The 21510-nt window shown below is 45.7% G+C and overlaps 1 protein-coding gene and 1 non-coding gene across 6 annotated transcripts in view; both read right to left on the bottom strand.

Moving 5' to 3' along the window:
- Positions 1 to 21510, bottom strand: part of PTPRG (protein tyrosine phosphatase receptor type G) — a 705078-nt gene that overhangs the window by 63670 nt on the left and 619898 nt on the right. For 2 of the 5 annotated variants that reach the window (XM_025456409.3, XM_035703549.2), the window contains 2 exons: positions 19785 to 19917; positions 7378 to 7464 (listed from right to left, as the gene is read on the bottom strand). In XM_025456409.3, coding sequence (XP_025312194.1) covers positions 7378 to 7464; positions 19785 to 19917 — 220 coding nt within the window. The remainder of the gene's footprint in view (positions 1 to 7377; positions 7465 to 19784; positions 19918 to 21510) is intronic. The other 3 variants (XM_025456410.3, XM_049097815.1, XM_025456411.3) reach the window with 3 other exon arrangements.
- On the bottom strand, positions 17475 to 17610 carry LOC112666133 (U4 spliceosomal RNA). The gene has a single exon (XR_003140758.1). It is a non-coding gene; the product is annotated as a U4 spliceosomal RNA (small nuclear RNA).

Here is a 21510-nt window from a genome sequence, read left to right on the forward strand (position 1 = left end):
CCGCCTCTCTCTGTCTCTCTTAAATAAATAAATAAAATCTTAAAAAAAAAAGAAAAAAGATGGCTCTCTCAAACTCATCCCCACGAAGAAATATCATGATAGAGTTACATCAGATATTCACTGAAGGCTTCTAGGTAGGAGCAAGAAGACACCCCAGTTGGCATCAGCTAATTTTTCCATCAGCTAATAGTTTCAACTAAAGGGGTACAGGGGCCTGAATGCAAACTAAAAGGGAGATGTGCATATGCCAACCCCTGAATTGGCTGCACTCCTTAGGCACCTCTCATAGCAAAACTGCCTTGCGGGACACCTTGGTGGCTCAGCGGTTGGGCGTCTGCCTTCGGCTCAGGGCATAATCCCAGAATCCAGGATCAAGTCCCACATCGGGCTCCTTGCAGGGAAGCCTGCTTCTCCCTCTCTGTGTCTCTCACGAATAAATAAATCTTTAAAAAGAAAAACTGCCTCTCTGCACTGAATGAGTCTACTGTTTAAACATATGCATTCTTCAGAACACATAGCTCCTGAATCCAAGCCAAATGTTTCTGGTGCCTGACCAAAGATGGCCTACCTATTAGGTAGAGGTGCATCTCATGAAAAGTTCTAAGTAGTAAAAAGCAAACATACTTTCTCTCTCACCCTCCATTCACTCATTCATTTTTAGAAAACTAACATGGGCTCTTAAGTTTTAAGACTTCTAGGAAAGGCTTGTCTGGAAGTCAAGAAGATAATGCGTGATACCCCTGCTAGTAGCTCATCAAATTGACATGGATTCTAGGGAGTGGCTCCCTTGGTTTCAAGCCCAACCCCATGATCTGTGGTCCAGGCCCATGTGGTGCCTGAGGCTTCATGGTAGGAGCAAGCATGGATGGATCAGTCTAGCTTAGAAAAAGTCCATGGACACGTTAAGTGTACAGTCGTGAACATTTGGTCTTGGACTAAAATTTCTAAAAATAGCTTCTCATTCCTTTAAATAAGGGAGAGACTTTGAAGAGAGAGGCTTTTTCAAAAACCAATAATTCTGTACTTGAGAAAGCACAGCACACATGTGATTAGGATACAGTAAAGATTGACCAGTATCAGTAAGCCATCAGTGTCAATTCTCTGAGCTACACCCCCCCCCAAACTCTGCCAGCACATGACAGGCCCGGCATGTTTAACTGGTTCTCATGATGAGAGGAAGGGGGAGAGAGAGGAGAGAGAAAGACGGAAAGACAGACAGACAGGCGCGCGCGCACACACACACACACACACACACACACACACACACAATCCTTGCCTGCAGCTGCTCTGACAGTACTTTATCAGTATCAATAATTACTCAAGCTCTAGAGACTTACTATTCAAATAAAACACAGCAAATGAGAAAGATAAGAAAGAAATCTCTAGACTTGGCATTCTCCCTCCCCATCTCCTTCCAGGAATTGGACACACCGTTAACACAGAACACCCCGAGTAACCAAAGTTGTACAGAAAGGCTTTCCTTTCTGTTGCTCCAGTGTTTTCCCAGGTATGTGCATAGAGAACCTCTGCTATCTTCATTCTTCCTTACACCTCTTTCTGCTCTTCTGACAGGCAACTAGGAATAATTTAGGTGATGGGAGACTTTCCAAAAGCAAAGTATATATTGGAAAGGGTCCTCAAAAGGCAGCATCTCCAGCCCTGGTTATAGGAGCAGAGGTTTCTGAGATGTACAGACATCTGGGCCAAAATATACATCCCTTTTGACAAGCAATGAGAGGTCCCATTGTTCTCAACCTGGGTCCCCAGCTCATTACAACATCCCTCCACATCACCACTGCCGGGACCCAGGAAAGTGCAGACCACATCACCATTCCTAGAGTCCTACAAAAACCTGGGATGACAAAATAACCAGATGATGTGTAGGGATCAGAAACCCAGTCACTATCTTCCAATTAAGCTCAATGGTTCTATAATCATATGAGGGTGACAAGGAGTTTGTCAGCAGTGTGCAACTCAAAATGCTAATTGCAGACTAGAACGGGCAGTTGGCTGAGCGGCTGCTGAATATTAATTAAGCAATCTTAACTGATTTATATACTGCCCTCATTTAAATTTACAGTGCCATGCCTGCTAATAATCCCATTTATTTTCATGCTGTTGAGTACAGAAATCACATTAATATTTACTTTTGTGAATGGATCTGTTGTAGTAAACCATGTATGAATAAGAGCCACTTGTAAATAGAAAGTTGAGAACATTCGCATGCCTTCAAGGAGGATGATTGAGAGCTGTGTTAAAAAGATGTGGACTGATTTATTAGGGCAAAATGTTTCTAGAAATTGAAGTGACAAAGACAACAATAGAAGGAAAAGCCTGTGGGCATTATTGGGCTTCTCCTCAAAGAGGAGTGTCTGCTTGAAATAACTCAGGGGTCCCACTTGGAAAAGAGCCCACCGTAAGTTCTGCGTTGTGATTTTTTTCGGATGCAAGCACTCACTTGCTGTTCAGTTTCCTTTACTGTATGTGAAATAATTCTGTTTGTACAACTCAGTTTATACTTGCATTATATTTTCAGGAAGGAACCTTCTAGAAAGAAGAATTCAGAATTTCACTTCTCATTTTCATGGTCTCCGAACCATAAAAGGCACATGTGATCTGACAAATATCAAAGTACTTTTGGGAATAATCAAGAGACGTATTTCCCATCAGAGCAATTCTGGAAATCCTGGGACATATGGTTGTCATACCTTGGATAAGTACAGCCTGTCAGATATGAGGAGGAGGTGAAGGGAAGAAGGAAAGAGGTAAAGTGAACCAAACTATGGAGATGGATGAGGTGAGAGAGGGTACATATATGAAATGAGGAGAAAATGTTTCAAAATATTTTGGATCTTATTTGGTCAGGGGAGATGGCCATTCAACTTTTGTTACAGCTGCAAGTGACAAAGATCTGATATTTGCAGGAAGAATTTCAGTGGCGGATACAAACTCCTGCAATGAGCATCTAAGGGATGTGGGAGGAAATAAATTATATACACCTAAGTGGTCTCGGCACAGGACGCTTTCGTGCTAAATATTAAGTGTGCCAAGCAGTCCTTGGAGTGACTGAAATACTGCTAATACTTTCCAGGAGAGAAGACAGCAGAGGTCATCTCATAAACCACATTTTGACCTGATCAAGAACCTGAACGGGGCAGTTTTTACATCGTGGCTGGCTTTAAGCAAGTGAGCTCTAGACAGTACTTCCCAGTCCTCCAAGCTCTTAACCAGAAAAGAAGGCTTGAAGTCAGGGGCTTTGTGGTAGCTATACCACACTTAGTTACGAACCTGGCTTGGAATGTTCTGAATTTCTGGACTGAGGCTTAAGGAACTCTCCACCTCCTCTTGCCACTGTTTTAAGGCACTGACACAATCTGCCATTGATGGAGCTGGTTAATGGGGACATGATGGTCTAACTCCTTTTGGGCAGGAGGTGGGAAATGAAAACTCACATTTCATTCACTACACATGATTCAGCACCTGTAATATACAGCGTTCTAGTAAAAACTTTTTGGTGACTATTTCATTAACATGCTAAGTCAGTCAGACTTTAGCTGAAAGAGTGTCATTTTAAGGATCTTGCAAGGTATTACATGTCTTTTCACCACACAGCCCTATGGTAGTACTTTTTACATACTTGGGACCATCTGGGAAGAGAAAAGTAGATTTAGTTATCATACTATCAACCAGGTCAAATTCTAAATGATTTAAGAATTTAACATTCAAATTTGAAACCACAGAAGTACTAAAATAAGTCATCGCAGAATGGAGACAGCCTTTCTAATGAGGATTCCAAATCCAGAAACCAAAAGAAGTTTATGGGTAAATTTGATTAAATGAAGTTGAAGACGCTGTATGAACATAGTTCACAGACAAACCACAGATGAGGAAAAAAATATTTGCAAGCCTTATTGCTGACAGTGATATCTCTCAATTAGAAAAAGACCAACAATGGAAAGGGAAAATGAGTGAAAGACTAACCGTTTAGAGCAAAAGAAACACAAAGGGCAAAAACATGAAAGATGCTCAGCCTCCCTCTTGATAAGAGAAAACACACTCCAGCTATATTAACACCATTGTTCTCACCCATGAGGTTGGAAAAGTGGCCCCCGTTTGACAATACACCATGCTGGGGAAGGTGCAGGGAAACAGGTGCTTGCACGTTACCAATAGAAGCCGCCCTGGGTATGGCACCGGGGAGAGCAATTCGGCGCCATCCATCAAAATTACAAATGCATGTAGCTCCTGACACAGCCTGTTTCCTGACTTTATCCTACAGATAGACTTATCTCCATGCACAATGACTTAAAGTTATTCACCTTGGTACTGCTCATCATAATAAAAGCCTAGAAGCAACCAAAATGACAGCCACAGAGGATTGGTGAAATCAATCAGGACAACTATACAAAGAAATACTGTGCTTCTGTAAAAAACGAACAAACAAACAAAACCAAACCAAGGAAACCACATTTGCAAAGACAAAAATCACGTTAAGCAAAGCAAGCAAGGCAAAGGATCGTGTATGCAGTGTTTTACTGTGTAAAAGGAGATCTGGGGCTATAGATTCATATTTGCTTACACACACCACCCCCAACGTCTGGAAGAAGAGACAACAAGCTAGCAGTCATGGTTACCTATTTGTGAGGAGGTAGGGAGTCAGGAGGGTATGTGATCAGAGGGAGATGGAGGGGTATATATAATAAATATTAAACTTTATGATTTTCAACCATGTTAAGTATTACCTATTCAAAATTTAAATCAACAGTTTTTTTTGTTTTTTTTTTTTTTTTTAGATTAAACACTTGGGTCTGATTTTTATTGTTGTTTTCTTCTTTGTCCTGGTGGGGATGGGGGTGGATAATCAGCATCACTTCCAGCAGCCACTGTCCTGCTTTTCTGGGTTCTGTTCACCCTCAGACTACACAGGCCTCCCCTCCCACTGTGGGCAGAGAGTGTTCCAGGCGAGTGAGGTCAGACCCAACAGGCAAATGGGTAGTACCCTGAGGTTCATGTGCATAGACTTGGCAACAGCTATTTTAACTGTTTGAAGGGTCGCTATTCAGGCAGCTTTTCGGGCTCTTCTCCTGATTCCCTGGCACATTTGGATGGGATGCAGACCAGGACAGGAAACGAGAGTGGATATAAAGAGGCCAACGCGGGAGACAGAGGCTAACAGCCCTGCTTCCCTCATGCATCTGCAGCCTGGTAGGGGAGGGCGGGGCCTCTGTCCTCTGGAAGGCTTTTTATAGAGTAGCAGAGGACAGAACTGGGTCAGGAGGCTGCTGCCAATGCTCCTGGGATAAGGAAGGAGGGAGGAGAAGGGAGAGTGGGCTGGTGGCCCTTCAGTCCACACAGCCATCAAGAGGAATGAGGAGCTGTAGGCTTTAGAGGAGCAGAGTATGGCAGGGCAGCCAGCAGAAGGAATGGGGGAGATCTGGCCCCCTCTTCATCATGGATTGATTAGCAAAGCACATCAAGCAGTGAGAGGGGGCACTGCTGAGGACACAGACCACCAATGGCTGTCCCAACTCAGCCACCCAAGCAGGGTAGCCCAGACGAGTAACTTCTCAGAATCTCTGTCTCCTCCTCCGCTGGGATGGGGTACCATATTACACACACTAAGCGTTTCCCATGTACTACCTCGTTTCATTTTTGCAACAACCCAATGAAAAGGAACTATCTTTGGACCTACTCTTAGATGAGGACACTGAGGCTCAGAGGGTTTTGTTCAGTTGCTCAAGGTCACACAGCTGGGAAAAGGTAGAACCACAGTTAGAACCAGTCTCTCCCTGAGCCGAGGTCGCTCTTTCTTTGCTACTACGTCATCAAAAAAGTAAAGTCAAATATGGAATTCATCATCAGGTGGATTCTATAAATACTTGTCGCTTCCCAAGATGGTTCTCAACTTCTAGATCTAAATGAAAGTCACTGTGCCCCTCCCCCCACCAAGCTTCCGGCACTCAGAAGTAGAGAAGAAACCAGAAAGACTGAACACCCTGTAACAAAATACATCCACCCACAAACTGAAATACATCTATCATAAGCCCACTCCCACACCTGGGGCTAGGAACGTAAGTGAGAGTTAATCACAGGCATGTCTGGAAAATGCAGAAATCAGATGTGCATTATCTCTGTGGCGTCCATGAGGTGATGCTGTTTGTTTTTTTTTTAACGTGTGACAGAAACACATTATATTCAGAACAGACTGGACATGAATATTAGGCATTTACATGATGTCAAAGGTACTCTCTAAGATTAGAAGTTGAAAGGTATACAGAGGGGTTTCTATTTCAGTTTTTACCTTTGGATTTTTGAAAACAGATTAGAAAATTGAAGACTTCAGGAAGCAAAAAGATCTTAGAAAGAATAATTATATTACCGGTGTCAGCAGTTACCCATTTTCCCTTAGAAGGCCAAAATCATGCCATGTAGCTTAAAAGAAGATAGATCGTAGAATTTCTCATTAATCTTCCACAATTCTTGTACTATACTTTCTCAGATCTCATAAGTATACCTGATTAGATGGAGAAGTATCTAAAATTTCATCCTAATAATCAGACTTATCCTCAACCAAGGGAGACAAATCGTTCCAGTAAAAATTCTAAGATAAATACTATAAATTGGTTCATTGAAAGTAATAAGAAACCACTCACAACACAGTATTAGTGAATTATCTTAATTGGCAGTATTAAAATATTAATTACCATATTAAGTAGAGTATGCCTAGATAAGCCTTATAAAAATATTATCAAGAGCGCATGTGCGGTGATTAAGATCACATGATCCGGACTTCTAAAGGTTTACTGTAAATCATTCCAGGACAATAATTTTTCCCAGTATTTAAGCCATTTAGAACGCGTACGCTTTCATTCTCAAAAAATTTCACTCTTATGGAAAAACATGCTATATCCCCATTTGCTCACTTCTCTCTTCCCTTCCTACTCTTCTTCCTTAGCTTATTTATACATTTAGGTTTCTAAAACACATTTTTCACTTGTAAGGCTAAATGCATGCTTTTTTTTTTTTTAAAGCTCTGAAACATGCACACATCTGAAATTTTGGAAAGATAATAGATGCAGCTGACATACACACCAACAAAGAACATTCCCAGTATGCCCCCTTCTAGAAATAAAAACAGCCCCCCACAGACCGCCAAATAAAGCAAAGCAAGCACACTCAGGACATACTTTCATTGCTACCAGCTACCAGCAAGCTGCATTGGTATTTGCAATTCTTACTTTCGGGAGTTGGGGCAAGACAGGTAAGTTGCAGCACTGTGCTGTCTAGAGGACTTTCATCCCCAGGACAACAAAACAAAAATCCAGCAAGCCAGTCCCGGCCAAAGAGGCACCCCCCTTAAGCTGGACCGCCCCTCACCTGCTCCCCTTCTCTCCTCTCTCCCCAGAAGAAGGCACTTCACGGAAACGTCTGGGAAAGCCCTTGGACTTTATTTTGTTACACCCTCTAAATAGACAAAAAACAAAAGAGAACAGGTGTAGAAGACAGTACTTTCAATTGGCCACCAAGAGTTCCACACGAATGCCCTCCCTCCCACCTAACATAGACATACCCGTCATCAGTTCCAATATGGGACATTTTCAAAAGAGAAAGCTTACACACAAAGGTGACTCGGTCTCTCAAGGGTTGTTTTGCACTTAGTTAAGAAATACAAAATGGGAACTTTGCCCTTAAAAGCAGTCATTCCATGTTAGAAGCCTGTTATCAGTCCTGGTGTCAATGGTAGGTAACGAAATCACAAATCCAATCATTATTGGGTTTCCCCATTCATGTATCTACCCTTCCACCTTTGAGGTGATGCTTTGGCAAATATGATCATTTAAAACACCACTAAAGTAAATAGAACTCAACAGGAATCTCTTAGGGGTCATCTGAACCTCCCCTCTGTCATAAAACATATGTGAAGGTGGTGTTGTTAGATCAATCCAGGGTTTTGTCTTTTCCCCATGCATCCCTCTCATCTCCAGACACTTTCCTGATTCACAACCCAGACTGGGGAGTTCACTGGAGAGGCGCCTCAGGGAAAGTGGGGGTAGTACTGATAAGGCTACTAGTATATACTAGGTCTGATATTTAGTTTGCCCTTAAAACTTAGTGCAGCATCTGAGTCTCGTGTCTCGCATTTGAAAGTTACACTTTTGTTCCAGGAGAACACTGGCAAGTGTTTACTTAACTATATTTAATCCCCTAGCAACCTGGGCTATAGGATTTCACACTGGAATGATTCCTATTCTTTCCAAATGCTGTGGATAGAACAGCGAAGACACACTCACTTGTAGCAAAGTTCTCTTTCATTGGAGGTTCTCTTGAATCCCACTCAGAACTCTGAATTCAGGTATGTGATTCCAGAGAACATCTGACAGCTTCTGATTCACTTGGGTTTTTTTTGTTTTTTGTTTTTTTTTTCCCCTGGGATGAACATCCTTGAATTCTCCAGTGTTGGGTTTCTCTTCTTCCAATACAATTCTTTTGTTTATTTTGATCATTATTAGCCTCTATATGGAGTAAAAATGCTTGGCACACGAACCAAAATTTGGAGAAGCCAAAAGTTGGGAATACGAGTCCAAAGCGTGCCTGGGTCGGGCTGGGGGGGTGGGGAGCGTGCTGTGATTCTGAACTTCTTGTCTCCCTCTGTTGAGTGCAGTCTGCAACTACAACAACTGTCCTCAAAACATCACGACCGTACTCGGTGCAGCGATGAACATTAATCCGAAGAAACCACGAGCGTGTTGGAGTGTTTTTGCAAATCTTCATAGAAACTTGAAATTTGCAGCTTCCTAAAATATTTAGACTTCTTCTCAACCCTTAGCCCTACTCTGAATCCTGCCAGATTCACTCCTTGGGGAATTCTGGAGCGGAGCCGGCTATCTCCGCAGCTTTTCCTCACACACAACCACAGGCGCTTAAAACTCCCACCCGTAAACTGACAACACGTCACTGAGAAGCAAATGCCATAGAGCCGGTAACTAATATCTTGGATAAATGAGGGGGCCACCTGAGCAGGCCCCCAGGACAGACACCATCGACCCTGGGGGAGAGGACACTTGGTGGCGACAGGGCCAAAGGCAGGTGTCGGGGATGCAGAAGAGACTCCACGTACGAGTTTCCTTTTCCTGAAAAGTCAGTTTGCTCAAAAAAAAAAAAAAAAAAAATGTATCCACCCATTTCCTCCTTAACAGAATCAATCCCTTCTTTCAAGACTCATGGAAAATGTTTAAATGGCAACCTTCAGCAGCGAATCTCTCCCTGCTTTTGTCTAATGACTACGTGTTAGCCTGTTCCAAGAGCTTCGACTGGCATCTCAGGGCCAACTCGACAGCAGGGGGCCGGTTACTATAACAACTGACAGTTCTCGTGAATTCTGAAAGGCCCCCGAGTAGCCATTTGGGAAACGGTTATTGAGCAAAAAAGTTGCCTGGGATCGGCAGCATTAGCTGGCACGTGACCCAGAGCCCAGGCACACAGCTGCAGGGAGAAGAACAGTGCCCACCTCCAGGAACAGCTGGGGACCCAGAAGGCTCCCCACCCCCCTGCCCTTCGGCATCTCCGAGCAAAGACAGTTCAGCACCACCACGTCATGAACTCAAGCCCTCCGAGGCAAGCCATGTGTTGGCATCATGCAAAGCGCTTCAGCTCTCCCCGCTGGCTGGACACATTGTCAGGATGTGAAGGGTCGAATAGTAAAAATTATTCCTAATGATTTAAAAAAAAAATCTTGAAATATGGCTATAGATACGGGTTCCAGAAAGGGATGGGTGACAGGGGCAGTCACCAGTTTTAAAAGAAAAAAGTGGTACCTGGAATCTCAGGGGTCCTGTGAGTGGTGCGTTTGCAGAAGAGAGAAAAGGTGATCGCACGAAGCCACCAAAAGGTGGGAGCTGGAAACTTGGATTTTTCTAGACTTGAGGAAAGTACAGGAACCTACTTTTTGTTCCCATTGCCTTCTGCACATAAGCACACTGAACTAACCCAGTGTCTTTGTACAGGCTGGATCCCCTAGAAAAGAATCTGATTCGACCCACAAAAGTAGACTTTGTTTTGCATGGACGATGGGCAGCGTGACAGCATCTTCCCTCTGGCAGTACTGATCATGTCATGTCCGAGTGCCTCTCCGTCAGCTCGGACACAGCACTCTGCCTGGAGCATTTGTGGCTTTTCTCTGTTCGGTGAAAGTCACAGCACACCATCCTCTCCTCCACAGAGCCTTCCGGGACTCTGTCTCATTCCCTCCTGGCCCTGCAGTGGCCAGAGTCCACTCCAGAGCACGGTCTCCCTAAGTCACTACTGTAACTCAGGGGAACCCAAATGCAGGGGCCAGGCAGGGGACTGCAGGGATGGGGGGAGACTGGCAGACTGGCAAGCTGGGGCTCTTCTCCCCCCAAAAGATGTCCCCATGGTTAGCTCTATCCAGCCCACTAATGCCACAGAAGAACATGACAACAATGTGACCACATCACCCAATTTATCACAAGAATCCAGGTAGCTGGAGTTTTTTTTTTTTTTTAAGACTTTATTTATTTATTTATTTATTTATTTATTTATTTATTTATTTATGATAGACATAGAGAGGCAGAGACACAGGCAGAGGGAGAAGCAGGCTCCATGCAGGGAGCCCGACGTGGGACTTGATCCTAGGACCCCAGGACCGTGCCCTAGGCCAAAGGCAGGTGCCAAACCGCTGAGCCACCCAGGGATTCTGGTAGCTGGAGTTTTAAGTAAAATCTTCCTATTTTCAAAATGATCCAGATTTTTGAAAACAGTACATCAACTAAATAAAACCGGCCTGGAACTACATTTGGGATTACCTTTCTTTATCTGTTCATTTGCCCCATTAGCCTACAAGATGCCTGAAGATATCAGCTCTTCTCTCCTTGCCCAATTGCCCATGCTTGGCATACACTAGATGCTTGAGAAACACCTTTGAATGAACAAGCAACTAAGGAAGGAATAAACGGGCCAGCCATAAAGGGTCTCAGGTCAACAAAACCAAACCCTTGAATACCTCTAAAACATACCAGCTCTGTGAACCTGGGCAAGTCATTCCCCTTCTGGAAGCCGTTTTCCTCCCTTGGGGAGAAGGTTAGCTACCGCCCACATCTGCTAGGAGGATTAAATATAACATTTGCTTTGTATCAACAATTACTGGTTTGGGATGAGTGTTTACCCTTTGCTAGCTGTTCATGGTCACACGCATGGGAGAAATTACTCTTAATGGCATCTGTGTCCTTTGTGACTTCCCTGGGATGGAGGGGGATGGGTGGAGAGCTTGTGCCCGGGCTCACGGCAGCTGTGTCCTTGTTGCTTCTGGGGGAATACAGGAGGGAGCCGTGTGCTGTTGGGGCACATGTGGTCATTCATTCCTTGGGCAGGAGAGGGGTATTACCACATACCCACGCTCAACGTTCACATGTATCTATTTTCTGGAACCTCTATTATCCCAACCCACCCCCTCCCCCCTGCCACATCTGTGGTTGCTTCCCCTCCAATTTATTATGCTGTCTCCCAGTGAACATCCAGGAAAGCAAAAAAATTTGCAGCATTGACAAAACTCACTTGTTTTCGTGAATAGCATTCTTAATGAAGAGGCACCGGCACATGGCAAAATTTCTCCAACTGTAAAGGTAGGGGTTATAAAAAAGACTGTTTTCCTGTTTGCCTAGGAGGCTAAATTGGTGTTGACGGATCTGCCACAGATTTTACAGATGGCTCAGTCATGTGCTGAAGGGAGACAAATTTCTCAGATCAGATCGTGAAATCCTCCTAATACCAAACTAACCAACCTGCATCAGATGTCACAATAACCACTTAGAGTTTCCAGTTTCCTGCTCCAGACTCCATGCAGTTAACTCAGCTCTATCTGAATCTGAGAATTAAAGCTGCTTTAGGTTTCTGGAAAGTTCTTCAAGCTAGAATTATGGTCAATAAGATGCTTAACTTGCCATCAAGGTAATACCAGCACTGATTAGAGCTGGAATAAGACAGAGCAATCAAGTTATGTGTCTCACCATCAAAACATATTCCATTTCTCAAACCCCTGAAATTACAGTTGGCCCTGTAAAGTTTTCTTCCACATGATTTTCACAAATGCAAACCACAGGTTTTTGTTTTTGTTTTTTGACAAATGTGCTATCAAAACAGGCTACAGAAGGAAGTAAATGCTACTTCTCATGTTGGCAAAATAAAGTAATGAATGATTAAGACAGTGGCTGGGTTCAGCCCCAGGATCCACCAAATTTGAACACTGTGACTTGGGCATGTCACCTGATCTCACCAAGCCTTGGTTTTCAGATCCTCAAAACGTAGTAATTCCTAGGATCCGAATGTTGAATAGGTGGCAAAGTCATCTGCTAAGCACATGTGCAGTATGGTGAAGGTTCGAGAAAAGATTCTCGGCTAATAAAGGCCTTAAGATATACAAAGTCATTTTAGGGGTGAGATTTCACTCAAAGAGGAAAGAGCTACCTTCAAAGCAATTTTCTCCAAGATTACAGAAAAGAATCTTTTATTTTTATTTATTTATTTTTAAGAATCTTCTAAAGAACTTGTCAATACTCCTAATTCTCAGTGCACACTAACGTCTTGCTCACTGCAGCTAAGTGATGCTACGGAACAAGGTAATATACTAGCCGTCTGCCTGAGCACGCTGACTGGGCAGTCCGCACACAGCTCCTCGCCCAGCCTCTACCTCAAGTTATCCAAGTTGGAAAGAAACCTTCCAAAAATTGTCCTCTTCTGAGTGGCAGCAGCCACGTGGCTGTCTTCTCAGGAATGTCTGCACGTTGGGGCCAAGCAAACAGCTCGTCTTGGTAAGACAGGGCACCTCTTGGAATGCATTTTCTGACCGTTAGTAATTGAAAAGGTGCATTTTGTTTTCTTCCTGAGTAGTAAGGCCGACGTGGCACACTTCAAAAACTATTCGATTTACTGCTTCTCCTTCATTTCTATGGACTCTTAACAGCCCTGAACCATTGCACAGTTGACATGGATTACAATATTTAAAAGGCACACACAGGGCACCATTTGCAAAAGGATGCAAACCGTGACTATTGATTTTTCATCGATTTTATTTTTAGTAGCTGCCCTATGACCCCGACCCCTGCTCCCAAACACTTTGCATGTATTTTCTTCCTAGCTTCACAGCAACTTCTGCATTGTTAGGGATTTGCACCCCTACAGCTCTTCAATGCAGACCCTTGCAAGGACCATTGAAGAAAGAACTGTAGCATCCTACCTCTGACACCTGAGCTAACCAATATTCAGAAAGGAGTTTCTTCTACACATCCATGTTGATGCCTATAAAAGTACTGCTCAAATGGTCTCCAGTGGGCCTCTAGGAATCCTTTAGTTGGGAGGGTGGGGGAGAGAAAGAGAGAGAGAGAGAACAAACCAGGTCCCTACCTTATTTTCTAGTTTGGGCCTAATGTGAAATAACAAGACTGATCTAATGATCGGCCTCCAGAATTTTTCCAGGAAACCTACCCATTGCTAAACAATGCCAGTGGGTCTGAATAATTAAGGCTATTTCCAGCAACACTCAAGGAATATCCACGTGCTCCGCACCTTATCATGTATCCTTGGGGCCATGAGACTATCTGTGGCCCATGGTGAGGAAATGGTACTGAGGGATTCCGCTTCTGGGCCGTGTGGTTGGAAACAAGGTGCCACCTTGATTCTTCTGTCCTGCTGCAGCCATTTGGGAAACACGTGTCCCAGAAAGAGAAGATGCAGGTACAAGAGAACTGCCCAGCTCTCTGAGACTATTCATAGGTGACAAATAAACTTTGTGTTGGGAGGCCATTAGGGTGTTGGGGTGCATCTGCAGCAGCTAAATGAAGCTTGCTCAGACACAGGTGATCCTGAGTTAATGAGGCTGCCCACCAGGCTTCCGAGTGGGGTGGGAGGTGAGTTGGTCGTGTCTCTAACCCAGTTACTCAGGGATATGCTTAGGGAATTACCTCTAGGCCCACTGGGAGTGTCACGCAAACTGATTTCATTAACCTTTCCTTTTTTGGCCCAAAATAGTTCCCCTCAGTTGGTTCACCTATATTTATACTATATTTAGCTCCATGCTATATTTAGCATGACTTTTAGCTATTTCCAGGATAAATACCTCATGCTACTGAGATCATTCAAAAGAATGGACTCTAGAAGAAACTTCCAAAAGCTATTTTCAAGCACTGTTTTGAGCAATGACATATGACTGGGAAGGAGACAGCTATACATGGATTACATTTAGGGGACAGCAACGATTTAGGTCTGTAAGTCTGGTTTTATTAAAGAACAACATTTTAGGTACACCAGGACCCAGAATTAAGATTTTAGTTTTGCCTAAAGCAGAGGATAACACAGCTCTTATTGCTTATTTACCACCTGCCAGGCACTGGGATCACCATGTCCCAGAGCGCACACCTAATCCTCACGGGAGCCCAATGGGCACATTTCTGAACTGTCCTGCAGATGGAGAAACTGAAGGTGGGAGAGTCGTTTTGTCAGAGACCAGTTTCTCGGTCGTTTCCCCCCCCGGCACCTCTCCTAAGGGGCCTTTTTTAAGGGTTTTATTTTCATTCCAGTGAGTTAACATGACATAGTGTTCTATCGTTTCAGATGAACGATACAGTGATTCAACACTTCCCTACATCACCCGGTGCTCATCACAAGTGCACTTCCTAAGGGGCCTCTATAGACATCTTCCTAATCACCATCCCCCAGTGAAATTTTAACACCAGCAATATGCTATGTATTTGTGTACTATATGTATACCCATGTTTCATATATAAGAAGCTTGTTTAGCTCTCCAATACCCAGTTTTGCCCCTTTGGGAATAACTGCACCTCTGCTAAAGACACCTGCTCTGAGGCCGTGGGTAGTGAGAGGTGGAGCTGGCTCCAAACCCAGGCTGTGTGCCCCTGGGCCTGTGCTGCGCCCTCACTAACACAGCACTGCCTCTTCCTCATCTTCTCTTCCTGTAGTGTGGCTCCTGTAGCCTTTCCATCATGCTTAGGGTAAGGTACATAACCCTTCAGGTGGCACCCAGGACCTTCAGGATCTGGCTCTTGCTGTCTCCATACTCTGCTCCAGTGATGCTAAACCATGGGTACCCACTTACGGGGGCCAGATTCTCTCCAGCCCCTGCCTGTACACCTTCTTCGCTAGCTTACAGCTGCTTGCTCTCCAAAACCCAGCTTGGGCAGCAGCTCTCCAGTGACCATTCTCTGATCCCACACCCTCTCCAAGACTGGATGAAGTCCTACCTTTGTGCTAGCAGAGCATCTTGGATTGCATCCTCCAAACATTCTCTATACTTCATGTACTCATCTGCCTCCCCCAGCAGACTGTAAGGACCTTGGGAGAGAAGAGCTTATTCCCAAATCCCCAGGACCAGCATGATGGGTGACAGGTACGATATAAGCATGGCATAAACACAGGAAGTGGCACATGGGTCCCTCGCCTGTGCAACAGAAGAAACAGCTTTACCATTTCTTCAACAACACAACACTTCTCAACTGCTACACGCATGCTCCAATAATCCTGCAGCTGGGATGGGACTGGAAGTGGCCCTTATTTTTCCAGTCCATGGCCCATGCATTCATGACAGCAAAGTCCTCCCTGAGAACCTGAAGCTAACCAGGCTGAGCTCACATGCCTACCTTGTTTCCGACCTCCTACTTGCATATGTATTTCTCTGCTAGCCAAGTCTAAATTCTCTTTTCTTCGCAGAAATCCCTCCTCTCTTCATTCCAATTTCCCATCTTTTGGAGCTGACCCCGGCTGCTTCTATCTGCCTGGCACCTACATCCGATCACCTTTCTGGGCCTTGATGGTCCTTTGGGAAAACACCCATTGCCCAGTTTCAGAGCATGTGTTTCACGATGGCAAGACCTCACTTCTGGGCTCCAGACTTAAATTGAAGAGCCAGGCCTGACAAAAGTCTTAAACCCTCTGCTCCAGAAGCTTCTAGGGGTGAACAAGTGACCTGAGTCTGTTGTAAGAGACACCATCTTGAAACTTAACTCTAAGGGAAGAGAAATTCCCTTTCTATGGGGGGGAGGGGGGGCACTGCAGCAAGGATGTAGGTCTGTAGGTCTGACATGGGCCAGAGGCTACCACGTGGGAACAGAGCCACAGAGAAAAGCCACCATGGGGAGAACAGACTCTAGAGATGAAGAGGGAGGGAAGCAGAGGCACACAATGCAAGCAATGAACCCTGCCTGCTGTCCTTGTTGGATTTCACCACTCTAGATGGGTCTGACGCTCCAAAACTTTTCAATTCCATGAATCAATGGGTTTCCTCACCTTGTGCTTAAGGTAGTTTGAAACAGGTTTTTGTAAATTCTGGCACGGTGGATGGGAATACTGCACACTGCTTAGCCCATAGTGGGCATTCAACAAACATTAGTTCTTTTACCTCCTCTGGCCAAAGACAGAGGTGAGGCGCACAGTAGGGCAGTGGCTTGACGGGCCTGCTCATCCCACCTCCAGTGGACTTGACTGAACATCAGTCATGCTTAGCTTCCATAACATGTAGCTATAGGTAATGGATTCTAGAGCGAAGAGGTTCTATGTTCAAAATCAGGGTTCACTACTTCTTCCAGGACCTTGGCACGTCACTTGACTGCCACGAGCTCCCAGTCTCTTATATTTAAATGGGGATAATAGGAGTACCTGTCCTAAGGTTTAATCGGAGAATCACAGGAGATGGTTCCACCCAAGAGCCTGGCACAGTGCCTGGCACTAACAAGGGATTTGGGAAACGTTAGCAAGCACAAGCATCATTGTACAAGGAGACACTAGTGGTGGAAAAGAAATCAGAGGGCTCAGGATTCATTTCTACGGTCTCATGAATTCATTTGATTGTGGTGTCAACAACTCCAAGCAAACACACTCAGGAACCAGAACATTAGCTGCAAAGGGTCAGTCCTTGGTGTAGAAACGGCCACCACAGTGAGCTGGTTTGAACCCCTGGGTGCCAGGCCTGCCACGGAGGAAACAATCCAGAAGGTTTTGATCTGCCTCAATGCTCTACTTATGTCAAGTCTGTTTGGCAATCATCCACTCTCTCTGTGCCTCAAGAGGCAGAAGAGAAGCACTGTTGTCCTCGCTTCCAAACCACATTGCCAATGGGAAATGCATGTCTCTTCCGCACTTACCAATTTTCTGTGTGAGCTCTCCAATGCTTCCTCCTTTCACATTAATAAGAAACAAAAAAGTTGGACAGAAAATGGGTTCTTGTCTCCTCTAGGCTGTTCTCATGTTTAGCCAACTCATTCGTCCTGATGCTAATTCAATTTTACTTTCCTTCATCTGTAAGAATTTTCTCGTTCACATTTACTTGTGTGTACTGGCATTAAGAGTCTAGTAATAGCTTATGTGCAGAGTCTACTGAAGTTTAAACTTCTGGTTACTTTAAATCAAGCTTTGGATACATACAGATAGGTATGTATATGTAAAAGAATGCCATAAGTCTATTTTATACATCAAATATTATTCAAAACATTTCCTATTCAGACCAAGTTTTTCAAGAGTATATACAATTAGCAATAATCATGTCTCGGATAAACCTCATTGGCTATGATACTGCCACTGCGCAAAGCTCAAGAGTATATACAGTTGTCATTTTCTAACTGGAAAATGCATTTCAAATGAAAGGGTCTTCAAGTTCTCTTTCCTATACTACACAGGCCCTTCTAACACGTAGCCTTTTAGGGTCAACATGCAGGCTTTGGCTGGCCTGGTCTGCATGGATGCTTGGCCACAGAGCCCATGGTCTTTCCTGTTCACAGGGATGGGTTTTTGGGTGGGCAGATGACCAAGGCGGGCCAGTCAGAAACAGTCTTGAGGTTTTTGCTGGAACTGCTTAAGGCAGGAACTTGTTCATACCAGGGCTGCTAAGCAATAGTCACCTGTCTGGGGCGTCCGTACACCCTCTCTGCTCCTCCATGGGGAAGGTCTGCAGCTAACACCACACACACGGTACCGAGCAGAGAGAGTGTGCAGACTTTTTGTTACTTCTATGTGCTCAGTTAAGCTCATGGTAGGCAGCTTCCAGTTTACCAGTGGGCTCCAGACCGATGTTTGCAAAGCACTTTGTCCTGGAGGAGGAACAACATGGAAGGGAGTCTAGGTTCCTGGGCTCACCCCTAAACACCAGGAAGTTCCCAAGCTAGCTAGTCTGTCGTATTTCCAATGCTACATCAGACACCTGGGGAAGCTGGAGATGAATCCTTCCTTTTCCCCTGGTTCTACTGAACTAAGGACAGGCCCAAGGAACCACAACCTTTCTGTCAGCGGATTCTGCTGATCCCACCTTCAAAATATATCTAAATGTAACTGATTCCTACCACCTGCACTAGTACCCTCATCACCTCCTTCTGGACTACTTCAGCACATCTCCCAGCTGGTGGCTCAGCTTCTGCCCTGATCCTCTCCAGGCTTTTGGCAACACAGCAGCTAGCTAACTCAGAAGTCAGATCACAACACACTTCTGTAGCAAACCCTACTTATCTCAAGGTGAAAGGCAATGTATTCACAATGACCCCCAAGGTTATACATGACGAGACTCCCTTCTACCCCCATCTCTTCCTGGTATTCTCTCCTATCATTCTCTTCCATGCTCGCCTCCTCCAGCCACATTGACCTGTTAGCTATTCCTGAGAGGTTCTGGGCACATTCCTGCCACAGGGCTTTCTCACGTGCTGTTTCTTCTACTTGTAACCAGCTCCCAGAGGAGCCCATGAGACTCCCTCCTGCTTTAGGTCTTTGCTCAAATATCACTTGCTACTTAAGGGCTTAACTACTCAGAATACTCACCGTAAGTCCTAGAGTGTCCCTCCCTTTACCAGATTTAGTTTTCTCCATCACACACTTAGCGTCACCTCAAGTAGCCCATATTTTATTCACGTGCTTTGCTTATGGCCTGTCTCCCCAACCACAAAGTTAGCTCTAGGAGATAAGACTGTCTGGCACATAACAGGAGCTCAAAGTGAATTGAGTGAACAGCAATAAGGAAGCAGGAGATGAAATACAGGACACCTGTTCATCACGGAGGAAGCTTGTTCCGGGGCAGAAGCCTCCTATTGTGGCCAGAGAGGAGAAGGTAGCCAGGCCAATCGAATGGCCCAGCCTGCCTTACTCGGTTAAGCTGGCTCAGGGAATGTAGCTGGAAAACACAGAACTCTAAAACAGAAGTTGCAAGCAGGTTTCCCAGGGGGAGCAGTGAAACCAGTTCAAGGACAATGATAATCCAGGGAGGGCTTCAAAAGTCAGCCGTTTTTATGTGACATGTATTAAAAGCCACATAATATGCCCAATGTTTTCCTATCACCCGAATTTCAGCAAAAGGCTATCACAAAAATCTTAGTCAAGAAGGGTCATTATGCAGATACAACAAAGGGGAACATGGCCTCAGAGAAACTGGAAATGCTAGGAAATGTAGTCACTCATTTTGCAGGTGCAGAAACTAAAGCTTAAGGAGGAAATGGGATTTGAATCCAGCAAGTATCACTGCTGAGATCTGAACGTCCCCGATTCCCAAGCAAAATCTTCTTTGGCATCAAATCTCAGAAGCTCCTCATAAGGGCCTCGATCTCAACAGTGGCTCTAGCTTACCAGCTGCTTCCAGATAAAGCAGGTCCCCCAGCTGGTAACCCTAGAAACACTCCAACTGCCTCACCTTAGGAGGCCACGGGCTTCCCCTCCCAGGGTAGGGGTGCATACAGCAGAACCTAGCCCCCACATCCCCCTCTGTAGCTACAGCCTGGCTTACTCACCTCCAATAAACTAGCACAGCAATGAGAAGGATGAGGCACACGAAGGTCAAGGCTGACACCACAATCAGAGGGATGATCCACTCCATCCTCCCTGGAGAAGGACGGCTTATCATTCCAGAGGTGTTCTTTTCTGCTGCAAAAGAACATAGCAGTTAGAGGACCGGAGGAATGAGGGGCCAGAGCAAGATCCAGAGCTCTGGTCTCGTTTGGGGTGGCTTCCAGAGGACTGAGCAGCCTGCTCTGGCTGCCCTAGGGACAGGAGGGGCAGTCTACAGCTGGCACCATTTCCTACTGTGTTCCAACCCAGTAAGGGGGGGGCTTTTTATCTAATTGCCAGTGGGATGGACTTGTAGATGGAGGTCAAGACATTCTCACACAGAGTTGTATAGAAGAGGGACATCCAGCTTCCCTCCAAGAACATGATGACCCAGAGCAGCTTTTGGATACACTGAAGAAATGTGCTCAAGTCTAATCACAGCATCACACTTGCCTCTAGAAAGGGGCTGGAGTGGTGGGAGGTGGCTGAGAGCCTCCCAGGCTCCCCAGTGCCAAGGCCAGAGGAAGGGCAGGATGGCTTTTACTCAGATAACCAGCTGTAAAACAATGGGTATATTCTTCAGCTGCTTAGCACCCGTTACCCCTTCCTTTAGTATCTACACCCAGTTGTTTTGGGAAAGCACCTGTCCCTAAAAGATAAAGTCGCAGCGGGACAATCATCCAGGGCTGCCAGTCTCCCAGGCAAAGGGGGTGGTCAGGTGGGCATGGGACTCCAGGTCGGGGAACAGCTCTCACCCTGGATTCCCAGCCAGAGACTCACAGACTCGATTACAGCACAGTCCACGGGGAGCACCCAGATGCTTCCACTCTGAGGCTCCCAGCACCCAGACCCCCAGAGCTTCTGTTTCTGCAGCTTTTCCTCTTAACCCATGCCTCCCCACCCCCACCCTTTTAAAAGTTCAGACAACCAGAGAGAGGAAGCTATGCCTCGCGCTGGGGGCAGCCAGTCTAGAGCTTCACAGAAGAAGTCTGAAATGATCTGGGATCCGGCCTGGGCCGCAGATGCCCCTTACCCAAGCAGGCCCTGGGGATCTTCACAAGTCCCCAGGAGTCTCCAGAAGGAACCCGCTCTCCTTTATACCGCGGGGAAGATGGCTGGAAATCTCCAGGGGGCGCACATGAAGCTCCGAGACGGTGTGCGGGCTGGGAAGATCGGGGTGCTCACACACAGTCACGGGAGGCAGGTGGCGAGGAAGCAAAGGTGAAATGTGAGCTTGGGAAGAGGTCCCTGGAAAAATGTGCAGCTGGCTGCAGGCTGACTTGCGCTCAGCAAGGATCCTTCTGCGCGGCCAAAACTGGGCCAGCTTTCAGCCAGCCCAGTGTCCCTCTGCAGGGTGGCCTCAGTGCGTGGCGAAATCAGGCTGGGTTTGCAAGCCAGAGGAGGTGGGCTGACCAGGAAAGAAAGGATTGGCCCCGGGAGCAGATCTATAAAGAGCCAAGGCTGCTCCTGAGTGGCGAAGAAGTGCGTTACAGAGCTTTCACCGGCTTCTTCTGGCTTACTGTGACGGCCTCCTTGGTTTCCTGCGCAGCCCGGGGCATCACACAGGGCCGGGGCCAGGGCCAGGCGCAGCACGGCACTCCACGGCTTAGAGACTAGCTCCCTAACTCTGCCGGCCCATTGCTCTGGACCCCTCGCTCCACAATCTCTCATTGCACGGCTACTGGCCGT

This window comes from Canis lupus, chromosome 20 (assembly GCF_003254725.2).
Source record: "Canis lupus dingo isolate Sandy chromosome 20, ASM325472v2, whole genome shotgun sequence".
Lineage (NCBI taxonomy): Eukaryota > Metazoa > Chordata > Mammalia > Carnivora > Canidae > Canis > Canis lupus.